Below are 20,675 nucleotides of genomic sequence, written 5' to 3'. Positions count from 1 at the left end.
CAATTTCGGTCTCCATGCCCAGCGTTCGATGTTTGAACGGTCACAACACCACGGGAAAATCATTCTATCCGAGGCCAAAAAGCGTTGCCATTCCGTGGCGATGATGATGCGTTATTTGACCCGACAGGAAAGTCGACTGCATTGAAGCGGACTGCATTTGGTTTTGAATTGCACTATTTCGCATGCAAAAGAGAAGGGATAAAATGGATGGCACACACCAACCCAACACCTTCCTGTGACGACGACAACGACGACGGCGACCGATGACCGATACAGAACTGGACCGGAACCGGAAGAAAGCCATAAAATCGTATATACGTCACGACCACCGACCGCACCGTCGCCATCATCATTATCATCATTCTTGACAGTGCCGGTGTGAGTATGGTGTGGCCATTGTGCGGAGGGCGACATATTTCCTATTTAGATCCCCCCCCCCCCCCCGCCCCGTGTGCAAGTGGATCGTGTGGAATCAACCGGAACTCATGGTTCCGCTGGTAGGGCACCAACTAGGACACACTCGCACACAGAAATACATCTTCGTAGATATAAGCAAGAATGCCAAACAAAAGAAGCGAAAGGATACTCGATATAGGGGCACAAGAAGTGTATTATTGATCGAACAACATTTGCCACAACGTTTACGGAAATAATGTGACCGAAAGGGATACGGAAAGAACTATGGGGTGGGGCTGTGCGGGGGATGGAGAAAAAGGGCAAAAACAAAAATAAACCATCGGTGGCAAATATAGAAACAAACTAAGCGAGAAAATGGATCCCATGTCCTACTACTCTGAGGCGTAGAGAAATCCAGCTCCGGGGAATGACTGTCGGTTCCTTTAGCGGGTGGACATCGATTTGGTAAGACGAGATTTGGAGGACAAGTTGTGCCGAACAAAGCATGCGGCGGATGTGGAATGTCCCAACTCTAAGACAGGGATAAATGAAGCTATTCCGCTCGTTTGCTTCGGCGTTTGTCAATGGCGGTGGGGTTGTGGGCTTCATGGTGATTTGCCCCTCTATTTCTCCCCGTACCCCGTCCCATCCGAGTGTTACTTTTGGATAATCGCACTTGTGTTGCTTGGCCGTGACCATGCCATGGGATATATCTCGCTGCTTGAGACGGCTGTTTCTTATTCATTCGTTTCTGCTGATGAAATATGTGATTGGACGCCGGGCGAATAACGGTCTGGTGCCAGTGTCAAAGATTACTTTATCGATCGGCTCCTTGGGCCATTAGGATCGCTGCCCGACCGAGCGAAGAGACCCGGAAGCGACGAAAGGAAGTACATCAGAGGCTCATGATACGCCATCGAAGATGAAGATGAGGACCACCCTATTGATACAGGTAGTGGTCGGATTGGTGGGAGCGTTATTTTAAGACTTCTTTTTTATGCTTTTCCCTAGTTGCTTTTGTATTTCAGCAGTTGGGTGAAAAGTTCTAAGCCCCCACACAAACGACGGTTAAAAGGAAAATGCTTACCATTACCATAACGAAGAACGAACCTTACAAAGGCCTTAAGCTCTTATCAGAAGTACCTTTTGACACCTAATCCTTTGCACGAATCTAAATAGCTTAAAACTTCTTTACTTACACTTGCCAATTCTTTAACAACATTAGTTGATATAATATATAATTCTTTTAAATCTTTCTTGTGTATTCAACTTAAATGGAGAAAAGTGTACAGAGTTGATGGAAAAAGCACATGAGAAAAAAAAAAACATTTGGAATTAAATTTTTTAAACAAGTTCGCTGACCCCGCCGGAATGCGTCCAAATGGGAAACGCAATGAAAAGTTAACGAGAACATTTGCGAAATGATGCAGTGGAAAAGCTCCGTTCCGCATTGGGACCTCGACACCGTGCCAACCTCGCTTCAAACGCGCCCACCACATTCGCGTGGTTTAATTGTCTTGAGAGACAGTCTTTGAACGGATCTGCTTTCCAATGCTGTTTACAGCTGTTAATCGAATAAATTGACCTGGTCAGGGGCATCATCCCGCTTTCCCCGTGGCGTCGCTTTCCTTCCGTGGGCTTCGCTAATTAATTAATAAGATTCAATCGCCCCGACCGACGACGGAGAGCCTCACAGCTCGATGTTGTGGTGTGGTGATTGTTTAGCGTGGGGGTTTTGGGCTCCTCCATCCGACGTCCGATGTGGAGCGTGACCGTTTTCCGAACCGTGTTAAATTGTTTGTTTCGCCCCGCGCCGAAAGATGTTGAACCTTATCTCAAACTATCCAATTCGCTGTGCTGTTGCTACCCACATTATGTCCCATCAAACCTATTGTACCTGGTTGATTAGCGAATGCAGTGTTGCCGTGTGAAGCACTGCACACATGCACATGGTGGAACCCGTCTGCATGGTCGTTTTGGTGCAGTTCCGAGTCCGAGAGCGTTCTAGGAAAGGAAAACCGAGCCTGGCGAGAAGAAACTGAAATACTCCTGCGCATATGCAACTCGCGCTGCATGACGACACCACGACGGTGGTTTTCCACAGTGGATTTTCAGTGCCTCATGCTCTCGCCGCCTCTCTCGCGCTCTCATTCTCTCACATACCCACTCGCCCACTCTCTCTCAAATAAATGCACAATCATCATCGCCGCGGCAGGAGCAGGACTGGTCGGTCGATTTTCCGGCCACACACACAGCCGCCCGTCCGATGAGGGAGTCCTCGCCAAAGCCCGCTGCAGGTGATGTGGAAAATTCGCGCACCATTTGGAAGCACGGTGGATGCGTGCAATGGAGCGTTCTTCTGCTTGCTGCTCACGGTGCGAAGAACATCTGTGCCATGCACCTCTTCAACAGCTGTTCACTTTGACATCGTTTTCCCGTTCGCCACACACGGGGGCGTCTTCTTTCTCTCTCTCTCGCTGCGAGAAAGGTTCTTGTTCCGAATCCTATATTCGTTTGAGTTTTACATTCCCTCTGGGGGCCATGTCATGCCCGGCCGTCCCGAAATAGCCGTCTCCATGCTACCGACTTCCCCCATCCGGGTGGGTGACAAATGTACAAAGCATCATGTCTCATTTACACTTCTCCGACAAACAGCCCACCAGACCCGGGAGCTGGTGGAAGTCCGATATGCATGGAGACTGTTTGCGAATCCACTGCACGTTATTGCCGTCTGGAGACAAGTGAACAAGCAAATGCCTCGAATGCTTACACGGGGTGGCCTCAGAAGGTTGCCCTTACAACCAAAAATAGGGCGAACATTGTGTCCCACGGTGGAAATATCACCCTCTTTGGAGATTTTATTTGATGATGCAATAAATGTAATGAGATAAAGGACAACAATTTCATTGATACACATCAGCTTTGATAAGATGAAAAATGAAAGTTTTTCGAATAGTGTCATCCGATACGAAATTCAGATGATATGATCGATCAGGTTTGTGCGTAACTCCAAACTAGCGATCGCAGAGTTGGTAAAGCCATTGCCGAGCGCATAGTGCTCCAGCGTGCACATTAACGGCTCTAAATTTAGCTGCCGCTAATTTGTCGCAAATGGCCGGAACATGTGCCTGCGACATCATCGTAGCACGGTTTTACTCAGCGAAGCCAAGAACTTGTGCCTTGAACCAGTTAAGCATGTATGCTCAATGAGTTTGCTTGTGTTCCATTTCGCTTTGTTTCCGTAGTAGGGTTAGAGTTGAGATTATTTGTTTGGCTTCATTGTTTGCTTTGCAGTTTAAACTTATAATTTACCTACTCCTCAATTTGGTTTAACGGTTTCTTAATGGGTAAATCTATTCTAGGGATCGTCAAAACTTACATTTGTTGTTAGTTACGAACATCTGGTGAAACATTTGTCAGAAACAGACTAAAACAAGTTGATGTCGTGTCGTGCATCCGGTTTTTCATGCACACCGGCAGAAAGCAGTTATTCTTAATCTTTCAACAATCCATCAGTTGTCGCCAGTCTATTTTGGGTGGTAATAAGAAAAAAAAAGTACCTGGAATGTAACGCATGGAGCATTTTTCTGCAAACGAGCTCACCGTCCGGAAAGTAATAGCGAACAGTACAAAGAAAACTTTACAGTTATCGAAGCAGTTGCTTTCCGTTGTTGTTTGCTTGGATTGTAATGAGTTTGCGACAGGCAAAAGACATGAAGACAGATGAAAAATGAAAATTTTCCGACCGTCAACGTGCCGATTCGATCGATTGGCATGCAAAAAACGGAGGAAACGAAGAAAACGCTCGGGAAAGATGTCCGAAGATCAATTAGCGGAACTGTGGCGTACCTTGCGGTTTTGTGTGAGTCGATTGGAGAAAGAAGTCGAAAGAATTGGCAAATGGCAAATCGCCTCCGCGATCGACAGTCGCGATGTGTTGACGTTCGCTGGCGGCATTGGAAGTTTGGAGGATTTGCTCCAATGGGTTTTTCCTTTCATTTCGCTCCAGATCGACTGAACTGGGGGGGGAGATGGCTGGGGGGAGACAAGTTAAAAAAAACAGTGGAGAAGGATGATTAAATCTGCCGAATGCGATTGTCACGGTCGAGAGGCACCGAACCAAACGAACGAAACGGCCGTAGAAGTCGCGGAAGAAAGGTAATTGCGCCGCGAGCTTTAATATCGGATTATTTATCTGGAGCAATTAATGCCGCTAATGGGAAGGGGTGTTGGCGGTGCGGGCACGGGCAGGGTCCCTGAAACTTTGGTTGAGTTATAGATTCAATTTCGTCCGGAAACCCACAGTCCAATCGGTACCGATATATATTGCTGGGAAAGCGATTGAACGCAATCGAGGAGAGCGCACTGTTTCCGGGGGGAAAATTCATTGCCCTCGGGAGACTTTCCAAACTTTCTCGACCAACCACCAACACCAGAGGAGTGCATAAAACATTTGAACGGGGGTGTTGTTGCTACTGCCGGTTGTCGTGAGGGAAACAAAATGCTCTGGTCGGACCCTCCGCGGCCGGGAGTGTCCGTATTTATGCAGTGTAAATCGAGGCTCTGAATGCGTCCAACGGTACCGAATGTTTGGACAAACGTTTTCCAAATTTAAACATTTTATCGGGCCACTCGTTGCTATCGGAAAACTAGGTCCTCAAACTATCGGGTGCACAACACGGAACAATTCATTTTGATAAGCGCAATGCGTGACGAAATTGAAAGCCAATATGGCACACCATTCTGAATCACTAACAAAGCCGCGAATCTGTTTGAAGACGGATTATGCTAGCTTATCGTCGATGTCAAATGAAGAAAGAGATAAGATTACACACCCATATTCCGATAAGATATGATTCCTCTTGGTGGCCAAATATTCTAATTACCGTACGATTGATGAAAGTGCTCTTCCATTTGCTGCATTTTCTACCGGTCAATGGTCAACCCGCTTATCATCACACTTCGGATAAAGTGGCCGTTAGCGTCCGATGGGTTAATGTTTCGAAACATCTTCCGATAGGAACGGTCGCGTGAACAACCGCCGATAGCCGATGAAAGTACACCGCAATCAGGGCCATCGAAAGCTTCCCCCGTTGGCCAGCGGGAAAAGCGAAACAAGATCATTTGAGCAAATTGACCACTGAATGGATCGATCGATGGACGAGGTACCCACGAGGTACGGTCAGCGAAAAATTGGCTTTCCTATCCTCTCAATTACCGGTCGTGGGAGGGGGGGGGGGGGGGTTTTGGGTGGTGTCTGCGGCAGTGAATTCGATTTAACAAACTCATTATCAGTGCTTATCGGAAGCACTGCAACCAGCCGGTTCTCATTCGACGAAATGCTTTTCCGATCAGTTGCATCTTTTTCCTGCCATTTGCGCTTGGCACTTTCCATAGCCTTCTGCGGGAAGGTTTTCCCATCTTACCGCTGCCCAGTGCGGCCGGTTGGTGTGTTTTTCCAATCGCACTCTTAATGCCGGTACCGGCTGTTGACTCTATTCGACACGCCATTCGGTCTGAATGTTTTGATGCTCTTGTTTTTCATAATTTCCGTTTGTGGTTTCGTTTTCCCAGACCCGTTCGTGGGGTCTTTTTGTGGTACGATTTTACTGTTTGTCTCGTTATCGATTGCTTGCCACTTAGATCCGTCTTTATCGACGGTTTTTTGTATCAACTTGGATTAAGTTTCTATTCGGATTTTATGTTTATGATGTCTTTGTTCAGTTCGTTTCTTCGAACAACTATCCGAGTATAAAGTGGGCATTTTTTTTCTCTTCTACCACATTCCTTTTGCGTTTCCGTACAATTTTCTTGGTAACAAACGATTTCTATCACGAAGATTCTAAATGAATGATCAACATTGAGCAAGAAACTAAATATAAGTTAGGCTCGATGAATTCATGCAAGCATAAATTGTAGTTTAATGGATCTTTGTGAAAATTGGAGCACCAGAGTGGTTTGCCAAAGTCAAACAAATAACATGCTCGAGGGGAAGTTAGAAGGAGCAGAATTCGTTCCGTCGGGTAAGAGTATGATCGGAAAAACAGATGTGGAAGAAATATTTTGGAGCAACGCTGTGTCGCTCTCTCCGACGTTTTTTTTCGCTTCCTTCATTCTCTTTCTTTTTATCTCCATCATGTTGCATTCTCTTTCTGGTTTCCTAACGTTGCTCAAACAGAGGACAGCGATGATCGGCGTGTGGGTGGCGTTGGTGGAAAACGGGAAAAAGGCAGGCACGAAAGAAGGGTGTGTGCGACCACGGAATCATATTCTCCTTGCGACCCGTAGAGCGCACTAATGGAAAGCATCGAAGAGAAAGCCCCCTCCGTTCGAGACCCCACCACTCGGGGTGGGGGATGAGTGAGAGGGAGTTTGCACAATTACACACGTACACAACGATGCCGGTAGCGCACGAAAAATCGAACCGAGGCATGCGCGATCGCGTCCCATCCAAATTTCGCCGTCCAAAGTCTGTCTCATCGGGCCCGTCTTCCGATGTTGTGGCTCTCTTCTACAAACGGAGATTTTCCTTCCGCTCGCAGCATGACACACACGAAACGCGCTCCATGGAGTCGAGGAAACCGAACGGCGAAGCCAACGGGCCAGTAACACCAACAACAAACGGCGAAACGGCAGGCAGCGGCCAGAAGCAACCCATCGTCGGCCGAGTCTGTCATACCGAAATCGTTTTCGCAGCAACGCGCAGGTGACTTGGCTACTGTACCCTGAACAAAAAAAAAACGCCGGTCGTATAGATCTGATCTCTCCCCGGTGCACCGATAAATCATCATCACAAGCAGAAGCAAAAACGCGACTCCCATTCACGCAGGTTCGGCAACGAAGATACGAAAGCCGCAATAAAACAGTTCAAACGTTGCTGCGAAAGTTTAAACCAACGTCCGCTACCAGTCGGGAAACATCAAACACACAATCCGTGAGGTGGTCTGTGTGAAGTGAGACGAAAGTTGCCAACCAAAAACCATAAAACCAGGACCCGAAAAATCGTAGCCATCCTTCCAACGGAACAGTTGGGAAAAAAACCGTGCCCCAAAGAAAAGCACCAGTTACTGCTGCGAGGAAAACATAGGCCAGAGCGAGAAAGAGAGTGAGAGAAAGAGTGAGCAAAAGTGCGACCGTGTTTGTCCCCATTTACTCGTGGCGTGGTTCTTCAAAGGATAATCAGGTGCACACGAAAGCAGCCCATAGACAGGAACACTGGTCACTGGAAGGAAAGCAACTGTTACGTTACCAGCGCTAGTTCTCTACATCCAGAGTAACAGACAGGCGTATACTTTAGATTAAAGAAATTTAAGCTCGTAAGATAAACCATCTAGAAAAGTAAACCCCCCCTCCCCTGCTAAGCAAGGATAGTGTGTTTTTGCGTGGAAAAAGTGTGCGATACCGACAAAGAAAAATCGATCAATCGCGTCAAACTGTGAATGCAAGTATTCGAAGAATAGGAGGGTATTTAAATTATTATACTTCACTAGAATCAGCTTGGCAAAGTAGGCAGAGATTCAACCGGAAACGTGTGATTGTGAAATAGGTGAAACTACAATATATATTGTCCCCACAAGACAAATTCCTAGCAAAAAATAGGAAAAGCTTACATTGCGAGGGATTTAAGAAAAGAGTGAGACACTTTTCCCCGTCATCGTCAGGATCGATCTTTTTGGAACCGTGTGTGAGAGTGTTGGTACACTCAGTGTGATTGTGTGCGTGTGAGAATCGTGAGAGTAAAACGGAAAAACTGCTCTGAGCTTTTCCGATCACAAGAGAGAGAGTAGTAGGACAAGAGCAAGGAGTTCTACCTACTCTCGTCGCCCGGAAGGACTTTCCCTGCGTCGGTCACGCGTGAAGCCAACTCGGAAACAAGGCTAGTGGACTCGATTCAACCCGGTGTCTCTGTGTTAGTCGTGAGCGATAAAGTGCACAGGCAGGACATCAAGTTACGGGTGTGTTTCACGCAACATAGCCAAAAAGGAAACCCGACTCCTTCTCATCCGACCCAGCTCTCGGGGTACGCTAATCCACCCATCCACCCATCTGTCCCAGAGTGTCTGGCACGGTCCTGCCAGTTGGGGTTTTTCCTGCCCGGGGTGAGAAAGGGTCGTGTAGAGTTTTGAGGAACGACGAAAAGTTCATCTGGTCAGATATTGCGTCTTGCGCTTCAGTGATTTATTGACCCGACATCGTGCAAGTGACCTATCGAAGTTGGGAAATACATACTAGTCATACATCGTAACCTCAAGAAGGGAGCGCCGTATCCAGTTTCCACCGCTGCTATTTCTTCTGCCTGAACTGAAGGAGCCCTCTTTCCCTTCGACTGGAGACTCTGTACTCTGAGCCAGCAGCGACGGAAGCCGCGACGATGGATCAGGATCACGAGGCACCGATGGGGGTCAACGGAGATGGGCTGCAGCACGGTGGCAGCATCGATCTCGGGGCAGGTTCCGACGGACCGCCCAGCATCCTGGGTGTTGGCCCTCCGAGTCCCCTGACCGGGTGCTATCTGTTGATCATCATCGGAGAGCCACACTCCCAGGACCATAAGGATATCATCCTTCAACGGCTTGTCAAAGGTAGGTGTTATCGGAGACGAGGGTTCACTTCCGTGCGTTCCTTTACTAAATGATAAGAATAGCCTGAGGCTTGGGTTTTATTTTCCCAACTCGCTTGCGTCACACAAGAGCTTGTTAGCTGGAAGGATATCCGGAAAAAGGCGGATACGGTTTGGTTCGTCGTCAATTAGCGATAGCGGATCGTGAACCCACCTCTAACCACCATAAACGCCTATCGTACCTACTAACGGCGCTATCCGTCACATAACGGGACCAGGAACGCCATTCTGCGATCGTTAGCAATTAATTACATCATCCTTAACACCCTACCAACCATACTCTCCCCCCATGTCAGTTTATGCGGGAGTCCTTCTATGTCCTTTTCGAAGAGTCGTTTATCAGCCGCAAGGAAGAACGAGCCAACGCTATTATGCCGATTGTCCAGACGTCCAACGGATGGATGATCCTTTTTTTTGGGGCGCTCACCCCCAAGCCTTCGGAGGAACTCGGCGGCGCCGGTAAGCTATGCGTGACCGTAAAAGCCTAGACAAATATTGGCCGAGACCGAGGGAGGAGCGCATGAAAACCCGGTCGGTATTTTGGGGTCGAAGCAGTCACCGTCGGACTTTGCCAATCCCCGAAGGACGAAAATAAAAACGACCACAGCACGACGGAACATTATGAAATTATTCGTCTGCAGCTCAGACCGCGTAGAATGAGGCACTCCCTAGCCGAAAGGCAGTAGACAAAAAAAAAAAAAAAGGGGGGAACAGGACGCGTCTAGGCGAGGCTTGCCAGAGGCAAAGATTTGTTGGAACACTAATCTACGAGGTCGATAAAAAGGCTGCCTAAGGGGCGATTAGCGAAGAAGTATTTCGGCCGGTTTGCCAAGGACGAAAGTGCTTTGATCTGATTTATGCCTCGTGTTGACAGCGAGCGTTTTATTTTGTATTAATTTTCCACAAACACTTTTACCGTGTTCAAACATCATGCATTATAATTTACTTGGCTGGGGTTTGTTTTTTGAAAACATCCAAATATTTACATAGAGGAATTTGTGATAAATTATATGCAGAAGAATGTTTGAAACGAGTTTTAACATTGGAACTAACATCAATCAAAATATTCAATGTATGATGATTTGCAATGGAAAACTGATCACCCAAAAGTTTACCAACTTTTTTGAATTTCCGTCATATCACGTTCTGTCAATGTCGTCAAACGACTGACAAGTAAATATTACACTTTGACAAGCATAATATTTGCCGGCTCTCGAAGAATGTAAATAGAACTTTAGATGGATTAACGACGGGTGTTTAACACCTACCGCACCAACCTTTCCCGTCGCAGGCGGCATCATTTTCCTTCCTTCTGGAATGCGAAGACTGCGAACGATGGATCTCTTTAATCATCGTGTGAAAAATACCATCCCGTCTCGCGCTCCTTCTCAACCCGGTTGTGCGTTGTGAATGGATGTTCTACGAATTCGTTGAACCAGTAAGAAAGTAGACGCTTCCATTCCACTGCATTTCGGATGCTTAAATGCTTGCGCCTTTATCGCTTACTACTCATCCATCTTATTTGCTACCCGTCCGGTTATGGTTTTCCATATGAAAAGCGACCGTTGTTCAAACGAAAATTGACATCAACGACGAGAAAGGGGTGTTGTTTTTTTCGCTTTCCATTCAAAACCGCCGCAACGAGTGGTCCTTTCGTCTGTACAACGAAGTAACAAAGTGTTGTAGATGAAAGACCACAAAGTTGGAATGGGTTTCAAGAGCACAATTTGTTAGGTGTTACTATTAGATCTTTTAGCGCCTGGCGCCAGGGATCTGGAGGGAAACGACGGTTTCCATGATAATCAATTTCACCTGTCTCCTTTCCGGTATCCTTTTTCTGGCCCCAGATGGCGGCCGTACAAGGACGGAAGTAAAATGCGGGAAACACCATCAGCCCCTAGAAAACAGAAGCATCCGGTGTGTAATTTCAGAACTATTTCTCACATTTCGCTGTGAAGCAGCCCGGGTTTATAGCGCACCAGGAATGCCTTTTGGAGATATAGGAGCCCACGGACAACGAGGCCTTCATTGAAGTGTTCATCTTCCACTTGAGCCGGCCCGTTGCCCGTTAAATCCCCATCCAAGCGTTTTTTTCCCGTTTTCCCTGGCACTCTTTGTGGTCTCCCTTACTTGGTATTCTGTTCGGGTGGTTTGTTATTTCCGATGACAAAACGAGTGTCCTCTCCAAAACGGTGAAAGAGACGGACAACAGGAGCGAGGGGAGACCGAGCGTTAACGGAGACATGAAAGCGACGAAAGTAATCTCGAAACGCCCCTTTTCCGGTGGCCATCTGTGTCCTGGCTGTCTCGAGGTCACACGGTCGGGGCGAAAGCGGACTCCCGATCCGAGGGAGATCCTTGTCATGGCACGGTGGTCGATTGCCACTCACACTTTTCCCGATGGGAGGGAGGAAATGCGATCCACCCGGCCCCAAACACGGACACGAATCGATCGAAGTTCGAGTCCTGGCCGTTCTATTTTCGGTTGCTCGCGGTTGCTGGCGAGGCGAATATTTCGGTTCCATCCACACTCCGGGTCGATTATACGCAATGCTGTTTTCGTGTCACCATCGGTGCGCACGGCGTCACGGAATGCGCCGGTGGCAGCGGCTGCAGGCAGGATGCGTCTTGCGTGTGACATGCGAGGGACTAGGGCAGCACACCAGCAACCCCTGAAGGGCTAGAGAAATGTTGATTTATCAATCGTTTCGTATGACCGGAAAAACTCAGGCAAGGCAAGTATTATTATCCTATTCAAAATCTGCGAAATCTAGAGCTTAGACTATGGACTTTAGAACGCTTGGGACCTTGGCTTGAGTAAAAAGTTGGATGTTAAACTTTTGGCTGCAGTTTCAAAATCATGTTAATACTTCTGGATCCTTTTTCATCCGATTCGAAATGTTTCTACATTGTTCCTGGAACGGAAATCATAACGATATCGTTTGGCGTGAATCCGACATGAATACAAGCATTAGTGGGACTTATCCTTTGGAGCCCCAACTAGGTTCTCTTCCGAGCCGTGAACCGTGAAATATGTTTCTGGAATTTCATCACAAGATTTCGCTCTTGGTGTTGCGTCATCCTTCCGGCAGGCCAGGCGAGGGAGGTGGGGTTGTTTACGTATGTGGCACCAAGAACCCACGGCTGATGATGATGTTGTTTTCTCGATTTTCACACAGATTTGGCAGCGAAAACGACGTATGGCGACGTCGTTTTATGGTCGAAAATGGTTCATAATTGAATGTTGTCCCTATTTTGCTGCGGCGATCGTAATCGTAAGGCACAGCGGAAAAGCGATTCGGCGTTACACGAGAGATGTCGGTCGTCCTGTCGTGTGTGTGTGTGTGTGTGGCGTTTGAAGTGTGGACCAGGGAAAATAAGTGCCTATGTAGCTCATTAAGTGCAATTATTTGCCAGCCAGACTAAGTGGAACCGAAGTCTGCAGACTTGTGGAAAAAATCAGAGCCACCCGTAAAAACCGTGGCTGGATGATAAAAAAAACAGCGGCCGATATGAGCAAACATTTTTATAGCCATATCGTCGACACTCCGTGTTTCGGAGCCTTTGGGTGAACCTTTTTCCCCGTCCCCGGAAAGTGGTGCAATTGCTCAATTTTTCCACATTCGTGGCAACGTCCTGCTTTTTTGCTTTTTCGCCAAGCAATTTTTTGGATCCTTTCCTTTTCGCAACCTTTTGCTTACGCCAACTTCCCGTGATTCGCCGTTTTTTGGGGCCTTTGAGCGGCGCTGACCCGGAGCACGTCCCCGACCGGCCGCCGGTGTTTTTTTTTTCCCCATCTGGCTCCGTTCCAAAAACGTTTCAGCCACCGTTCCGCAAACTTGGGCCGGAACGCTTTCTAGAGCGCCTCCAGATTCCTGTGGCCAAACCCACCCTTTGCTTCGTTTCGCCAACCCGCCGCGAAACCCAAGTCGAATGCGGGTAGAAGTTTGTGCGCAGACGCGCCACAATGCCGTTTTCCTGTATGTGCTTGTTTTCTTTTTTTTAAGCTCATTTTATTCCATGCTTTCTTCACCGTGCTTTCGTTTTGGGGGGGCCGACTGGCTTCTTCTAATCCACCTGTGTTTCTTAAGGCTTTCGCAGATCTGTACGTACCTCGCGAGAAGCTAATGGTCGGGATGTTGAGACCATTAGAAACGATCGGCGAATATAGCACTTCGCAAGCGCCCGTTGCCAAGTGCGAGAAAAGTATTCCTGAATTATAATATCATGAACATTTATTGATACAATTTTAGGCCCCCCAGAATTTCCATTCCAAACCGAATGGTCTGCCCTTCAGTCGGAAAAGCCTCTAAAGAAGATTGAAAAAGCTATAGCTATCCTTCACTGAGCGCTACAAAGTATGTAGTAGGATATTTTCATAAAACGATTTGGAGCAGGCATGCAATCAGCTGGAAGCCCAGCACAAGCCCCGAGCAGCTGGAACCCTGCGAACACATACACCCACCAATAGCCACAGTCTCATGCTCATGCGGGACCTCATTTGCCCGCTTCGAACTACTTTTAGACGATCCGAGTCAATGGTGTGTTGTGGAAGGTTCGTTAAAGGCACATATCCTCCGAGGGCTTGGGAGTTATTTTTGCGGTCCATATCTCGAGGGGGCCAACACGCCATTATGACTTGTTTGTGCTGCACGGTAGCAACATTCCAGCACGCCTAGCATGGCACGTGTGGGGCCCTTACACGAAAAGATTGTACTTGCGTATCCTTGCGTCTTCAAATCCCGGTGCGCCCTGGGAAGGCAAGGAGGTGGCAAAAGAGGTGAATTTCTAGTGCTCATTTAAAATTCATGACCGCTGCACGGTGTGAGTGTGTGTGTGCCGGTTTTTTTCTTCTTTTTATTATGTTCGCCTCATTGAAAAGGGCACCACATATATATATATTTGAAGGAGAGCAACACCGGCTCTCGCGCACAATGGCATTATAGCGTGCCGGAATAATTATAGGGCGCCCGAAGATATTTTCCCACTTATTGCGTCACACCGCCGGAGTGGCCGGGAAAATGGTCGATGGAGTTGAGTGACTGCAAAAGGAAAAGTTTGAAAGAGGGGAGGCACGCGGGATAGCAGCGGGGCCTGATTTTGGGGCCGCTTTGCAGGTCGCACCGTCATCAATTATGCTACCGAACGTGGAGAGTTTGAATAGGCCATGGTTGCCATGGGTCGGAAAAAGGGCTTTATAATTTGATTTTTGAATAAAGTTTAACACATCACAGCGTATCGAATTCGTATTTTACTCGTTCTCGTTTCAGATGATATTGCACGGTTGGGAGAAAAAATCCCACACGTTTTCCATCCCTAATGATGTTGGCGGCTTCTCGGTAGACAGCAGGCGCTCGTTGGTTTTGCATTTATGCAATCAATAATTTATGAGAAACAATTTAGCTTTATTTGCCCGATGATGGCGTGAGTGAATTAAGCTGCAACGGAACTGCAGTGCAACTCGGGTTGCTCTGAAATGCAGGTGCGGTTGCACATGGCAGGTTCGTCTGGTTCGTACACATGCTACTAAATGTTGCCATCATAGCGCAGCACCCGCCCGGGGCACCGGGTTAACATTCTTGTCCTTGTGCTGCGAGGAAAAACGCCGACCAGAGGGATAACATTCCGACATCGAGTATAGCATTCCAATAATGCGGATTGGTATTCGGAACTTGGCAATTTCCGTCCGGCCGAATCGTACGAACACATTTTGGATGGGATGGGATTGGTTTTATTTTCCCGTTTTGCCGAAGGCCGGTGAAGTAGTTTTTGGTCGCCTTGCAGATGCGATAGCGTGACAAAGGGTCCTGCAAAAAGTCAACGTAAATAATAAACCACACTGGGGAAAAGCCCTGTGGTCATGGGAAGGAACAGGTTACACGAAAAGAATAAATCCAGTAACGAAGTATGGCCCCAAAACACCGCCCATGTCTACGGGGTGTATTGATTTTTCACAGCAATTTTTTGGTTCGGCGGCTACAAAAATGCCTCTTCGGCTCGTTTTCTCATGCCGTCTCAAATATCTCTTCTTTTTCTCGGTGACGGAAGTAAAGGAAAAGTGGAAAACGTTGTCTTACGTTCAGTTTGGCTGGGTTCGGGACATGTCAAGTTGTGTCTGCGTCATGCATGATGTCAGGTCGTGCTCGAAAATGGAAAATTTTCCAAAGTGCCCCGAAGGTTTTTGTTTTGCACTTCACAAGAATAGGCTTCTGTTCTCCATTTTCTTTTTTTTTGTATTTCAATCCGATCGAATCTCACCGTTTCTTGTCAAAGTTTTTCGTGTCACTTTCCGGGAAAAGGGTAATTGTTTTCCAATATGATGAGCTAGCAGCCACCGCGACGTAAAGTAATTTATGAATTCTTAAATCTTTATGACACAAAAGGGACCCTCCTAAAAAAGGCAGCCTTTCCGGAAAGTTCCATCAGAGGAGGCTGTCGAATCATGACATCAGCAGAAATATGTCACGCTCTGACAAACGAACGGAAATTCGAGAAGTTTGACATGCGGTTTGCCTTCCTTTTTTTCTCCTCAAAAGTCGCCTCTCAGTCTCAAAGATTAATCGATCATGCGAAAATTGTGCAGAAGAACCCGCCACCCCTTTTGCGGCAGGAACTGGGGTGGGGGTTACAAATTATGTCATCAATGTTTTTTGCGACGGTGTTATTTTCCGTGTTTACATTCGAGCCGCCCCCGCTGGAACTATTCTTTATCATTTAAATTATCCTTTCAACGATCTCCGGGCGTAAAAGAGCAAAACACCGCCGTTGACGTAGGCTTTGCGGTTTTTGGAGCTCTTCATCGTCGGTACCGATTTTGCGGTGAAATTCTAATTCGAGCCGGTACGCTCAGTGGAGAGTTTACCTTCTTCTTGTTGCTTTTGCACACTGAAGTGAATGTTTAATCTGGAACAAAGAATCTGTGATCCGAATCGAGTCGCGTACAATGTTGGACGACGGTACATTGTACCGAATGGAACAGTTTCAGTTTTTCATCCATCGACGCTTCAGTTTTCGTTCTGTTTCGTTCAATATTTTCGTTCTGTTTTAACTGAGAACATGAAATGAGCCAAATTAAAATATAAACATGAAATAACTTGTGTTTTGATAGCAAGCAAGAATATGAACAGATTCTAATCACTGTTAAGGGAACGATTTTTGGAGCTTGTATGTCTTTTTGTGTGTCACGAAGCGTTTTCAAAACTTCGTACTATTGCGCAACTGAAGGATCCTGTTGGCGTGTTGGGCGTCTCCTCAACGAGAAAACAACCTTTCTTACGTGCCATTCGTTGTCCGTGACATTGATGGGATTCGTTGAAGTGGAATCAAAACAAACACGTCGCCAGACAGGACGTCCCGGGCGTGGTGGGCTTCGTCGAACGACGAGCGACGCGAACACAACGAAAACGATTGCGATTTGCGTCACAGCTAGCGAAATGAACGTTGGGCGAACAGTCGTCTATCAGCGTTTGAACGCAACGCCCTTCAAGTCTGCCACCGGGAGAACGATTTGGCGAGAGCTTCTGGGGGGGGGGGGGGGCAGGTCGCGCGATTGCACCAAAGTTCATAAATTTCGTCTAAAATATTGATAAAACTACATTATCATGCCGTTCGTTTCTTGGACTTTCAGTCGAACCTTCGCCGTGTGTCAGCCTAACGTGCCTCAATTTATGTAAGAATGACTTGCGAAATGGGAAAATTGGTTTTCCTTTCGAGCCAAAAAACCGGGCCCCACGAGGGTCGGGATAGCGATCGTTACGGGCCGCCCGTTTCCCTGCCAGACATATGGAGAAACTGTCTACCACTTTGGGTCATAAATAGTTTTTTGTTCCTTCTGAGCCGCACAAACAAGCAAAGGGTCGTTTCTTTCCGTGCTATTTTAGGGGCAGGAGAATATTTTTAAATATATTTCTGAACGAGGGGTGTTTTTGGGGTTTCATTTTTGTTTTGCAAAATAGCGCAAGGGCTGATAAATTCGCGTCGAAACACCACGCGCCTCGGTATTGATTTGGCACCATTCGTTTACTTTACGCAACATTTTCCATACCAAACCTATTTGCCTATCGCCTATACCACACAAGGACAGGGGAAATAGTTTGGTAAGCAGGTTCAATGACCTGCCCGAAAACCGATATCGAATTGGCATCCTCGTCAAAGGTCGCACCCGACGCCGGGTGGGAGTTGGGAGGAACAACATTGGTAATTGAATCTGGCGCCATCGGCTATCATAGTTTCGTGGTTTCCATGGCCTACATTTTTTTCCCATTTGTGGCCACGGCGATACCAACGTCGATCATTCCTCCTGGGGTAAGCGCCATTTGGGAGAAATACGGTCATGCGTATCCTGGGCGACGTTACGCAGACGCGGCTTTACGTAATTGCGTCTGGCGGATCTATTCGAATTTTTGTTGTCATGGAAACGGGAAACACTGAGAAGTTTATCTCGAATTTCTTGTTCAAGAAAATAAACATGAACAGCAACCTTCGACAAGTGTTTGACGAATCACTTCTTGGAGCTCATGTAAATAGAATCCCGAGTAGCAGAATGGCGCTTTCCTTTGTACAGCTTATTTTTCGAATTTGTTTCTCGATTTCGATTCACCCGTAGCCGCTCGAGGGTCTGCGTTAGGTAAAATCGAATCGCAAACAGCCGATGGGCACGACTGGATGGAAGCGAAAAATCATAAGCCTGAGTGCAAATGAAATAAGCCTTCTCTTGTGTTGTGCCTGCCCTTCAGATCCACACCGTCCGACCTGTTGTGGGGGCAGGCTCGCATTTGTGCTTCTTACTGCTAATCTAATTAACGGAACGAATAATGAGCCTTCATTGGCTGAGCTCATCGGCTTCATCAGAAGCTTTCCTTGTTTTTGTCGGCACGAGCCGGTACACAGGGGTGGAGGGATGTGAACTTTTCCGGTCGCCGGGATACGCACGAACGCACGAAGAAGGTTTTTTCTAATTTCCAGTCGCCGAGCGTAATTCTCGCGAGCACACGTAGCCACTTGAGTCAGGATTTAGGCGAGCACTTGCCACACCATTTGCCGTCGTTACCATCGACCTGTCGAGAACCTGCCTTCAACGGTGAATTTATGTTCGCAGAATTTTCAATTGGTCTTCGTCCCTTCGTTCCCGCCACAGGAAACCCCTTTTTTACGTAGAACGGATCAACGGGTGAGTGGTTGTGCAATACGCACGCAGGGTGGTTGGTGCAAAATATATCCTCTTTCACGGTTGCCTGATTTCGACGGCACAACCAACTCAACCTCATCGAATCGGTCGATCGCCAGCGAGAGAGTTCTCTTCGCTCGGGCGGGGGTTTCCGTTGCTGTAGGTCTTCCTAAGGCGATGTTTCTATAATCATAACTCGAAAGAGTAAAAAAATAACTATAAAACAACGTCAGTTGGCAAATGAAAATTCTGCACGGATGCAATTGTGTACTCTACCTGTAGATGAAATCGATAGGGCTTAGTTTCAAAAGGGCGTCCAACATGTTTAATGCCATTTTAATTCATTCGTTCAAACCAAAATTCCCGTCCTCCAACACAAAACCAATGGACAAGCCCTTATATCCTGCATTGGTTCACGAATATATGCTGGATCCTAACGCAAGATTCACGCATGGACGTAATCGTCTAGAAAACATACTTGCTTTCCCCATCATTACGACCTCACAGCAGGGCAACCGTAGGAAGCACGCAGCAGGCGGCCAAAGGATAGGGATGATTAATCGAGTTAGTGTGCTTGTGGAAGTAAAAAGTCTCGTAGGAGTGAAAATAAACCACAAAACTCTTAACCTGCCGACAAAAGGGGTTGGTTTTCAACTACCCCAAATTGTAAGGCTGCGTGACCGGAAATATGCTTTGACGAAAGGAATGAAAGCAAGAAAGGTAGAAAGAGACTAGTAGAGAAAAAGAGGGGAAGAGAGAAGAATTTTTTTTTACTTCATACATTTTCACTTGTGACTCATTCTAACGCACCTGCTGTGTAATGGCATATTCCAATATTTTGTCACCAAATCCCTGGACCATGTTCCTGTTTTTAATAACTTACAGTTGCTTGTATGTGAGGGAAAAAATGACTCGGTGACCAGGCTGAACACGTTCCGGATAGGTCAAATTGTTTTAATCTGTGCAAAGCAACTTCATAGATTATGTGGTTTGACAAACGGACAGTCTCTGTTGGTGAAATATCAAAGGGACCCTGGAGGGGATCCACTTCGCCGATTGCAAAATGCTAATCCCATCGTCAGACAAAGTCATTAAGTTTTCCATTGTTGCCTTCGATTGGGCAAAAGGGTTGAGTGGGCGAGTGGGGATTCACATGACCAACTTAAACATGAAGTGAGGAATCGTGTTCCGTAGCATTTTATCTCCCAGACAAGTAGGAAGTGAATCAACATTCATTGCATCCACCTCGTCGACAGAAATGATAACGATAGCTGGGCGAAGGGGTTTGGAAAGATTTATGCGTAGTTATGGCAACAAACTTTTGATTGGAAGCGTTTTACAATGGGATCAAAATTTGAAATTGCTCACGAACGTATGTTTGACGAAGATTGTTTGTGCAGTGAAATTGAAATTCCGTCAGTGGTTTTGCGAGCCAAGCCCGAGATTATGCTTCAGTGAAACTGCTATTGCCAGATGGCAAAATTTCAACGAACAGTGATGGGTTGGGTAAACAACACTGTGGAGTGCGGTTCAAAATTCGTAGAGAATGGAAATTTGGATTAGCAGTTTGAAACTGTTACACAAATTTGTTGTTCAGCGTTCAGTAATATCGAGTCATTGTAAAATAAACAAATGAATTTATTTGAAAATATTTGTCCGTCGAAAACAAATTCATTGTTGGAATCGATTTTCCCTTTCATGCCGTACGGGAGGGGTAATTTTTATTCAACTTTAAGTGGACGAGCGTATTTTCCACTTTGCTGATAGTACGTCTTTAGTTCCGGATATCAGTTATCTCGCTGGGTAAATAAAACAACGTCATCTATGATTGATTACATCGATAAGGCAATGAGAGTAGTGTGTGCAGTACATGCGTTGTGAGCCGTTCAATGAGGTGTGTCATAAATACGTGATGACCACGGCGGTACTCGTTGAAATAAACCCATTGGACTTTCTCTAGTGCACTACTACCTCTCCCTTTCTCCCATTCTTTCATCAGGGGTAAAAGTGAGGGAAAATATGGTCGAGCAAATGGTTCGTCGTTTTTCTTTGAGTAGCACACGCCGTTACTTGGTCACGCCGCGAATAGATCACGTTAAAGGCAACGGTCCAGCAAGCGTGCTGCTTCCTCCGACGACGCTGATGATGTCATTTGGATGACCTTCCTTGGTGAAATGGCGGTTTCTTTTTCAAACACATGTCACCATCGGGTGGGCCAAAATGTTGTGGCGTTTCTATTGGCATACAAGGAACCTCAAACCGGCGCAATCGGTGGATCAGAGCAGGCACGTCCGATTACCGTGATTTGAGTTTATAAACATTACGTCACGTCGTTGGCGTGCGGAGAAACCATTCTTGACTATTCCTTTTTTTAACATTTGCTTTTTCTGACTCATTTTTCTGCACCAAGAAATGAATGATATTACCGAAACTAAAAGGATTAGCTCTAACTTTCAAGTTGCGGGTAAACCACAAATTTCTACATTTTTCGTG

At 46.7% G+C, this 20,675-nt stretch overlaps 1 protein-coding gene across 1 annotated transcript in view; it reads left to right on the top strand.

Annotated features, from left to right (window-relative positions):
• Nucleotides 1-8,767: 8,767 nt before the first annotated feature.
• The window catches only part of LOC131289025 (microtubule-associated protein futsch), a 37,655-nt gene continuing 25,747 nt past the window's right edge, over nt 8,768-20,675 (top strand). Inside the window, exon 1 of the mRNA XM_058318218.1 lies at nt 8,768-8,978. Coding sequence (XP_058174201.1) covers nt 8,768-8,978 — 211 coding nt within the window. The remainder of the gene's footprint in view (nt 8,979-20,675) is intronic.

This window comes from Anopheles ziemanni, chromosome 3 (genome assembly GCF_943734765.1).
Source record: "Anopheles ziemanni chromosome 3, idAnoZiCoDA_A2_x.2, whole genome shotgun sequence".
Lineage (NCBI taxonomy): Eukaryota > Metazoa > Arthropoda > Insecta > Diptera > Culicidae > Anopheles > Anopheles ziemanni.
Note: the sequence above shows the minus strand (reverse complement) of the source record. Positions and strands in the feature narration are given on the sequence as shown.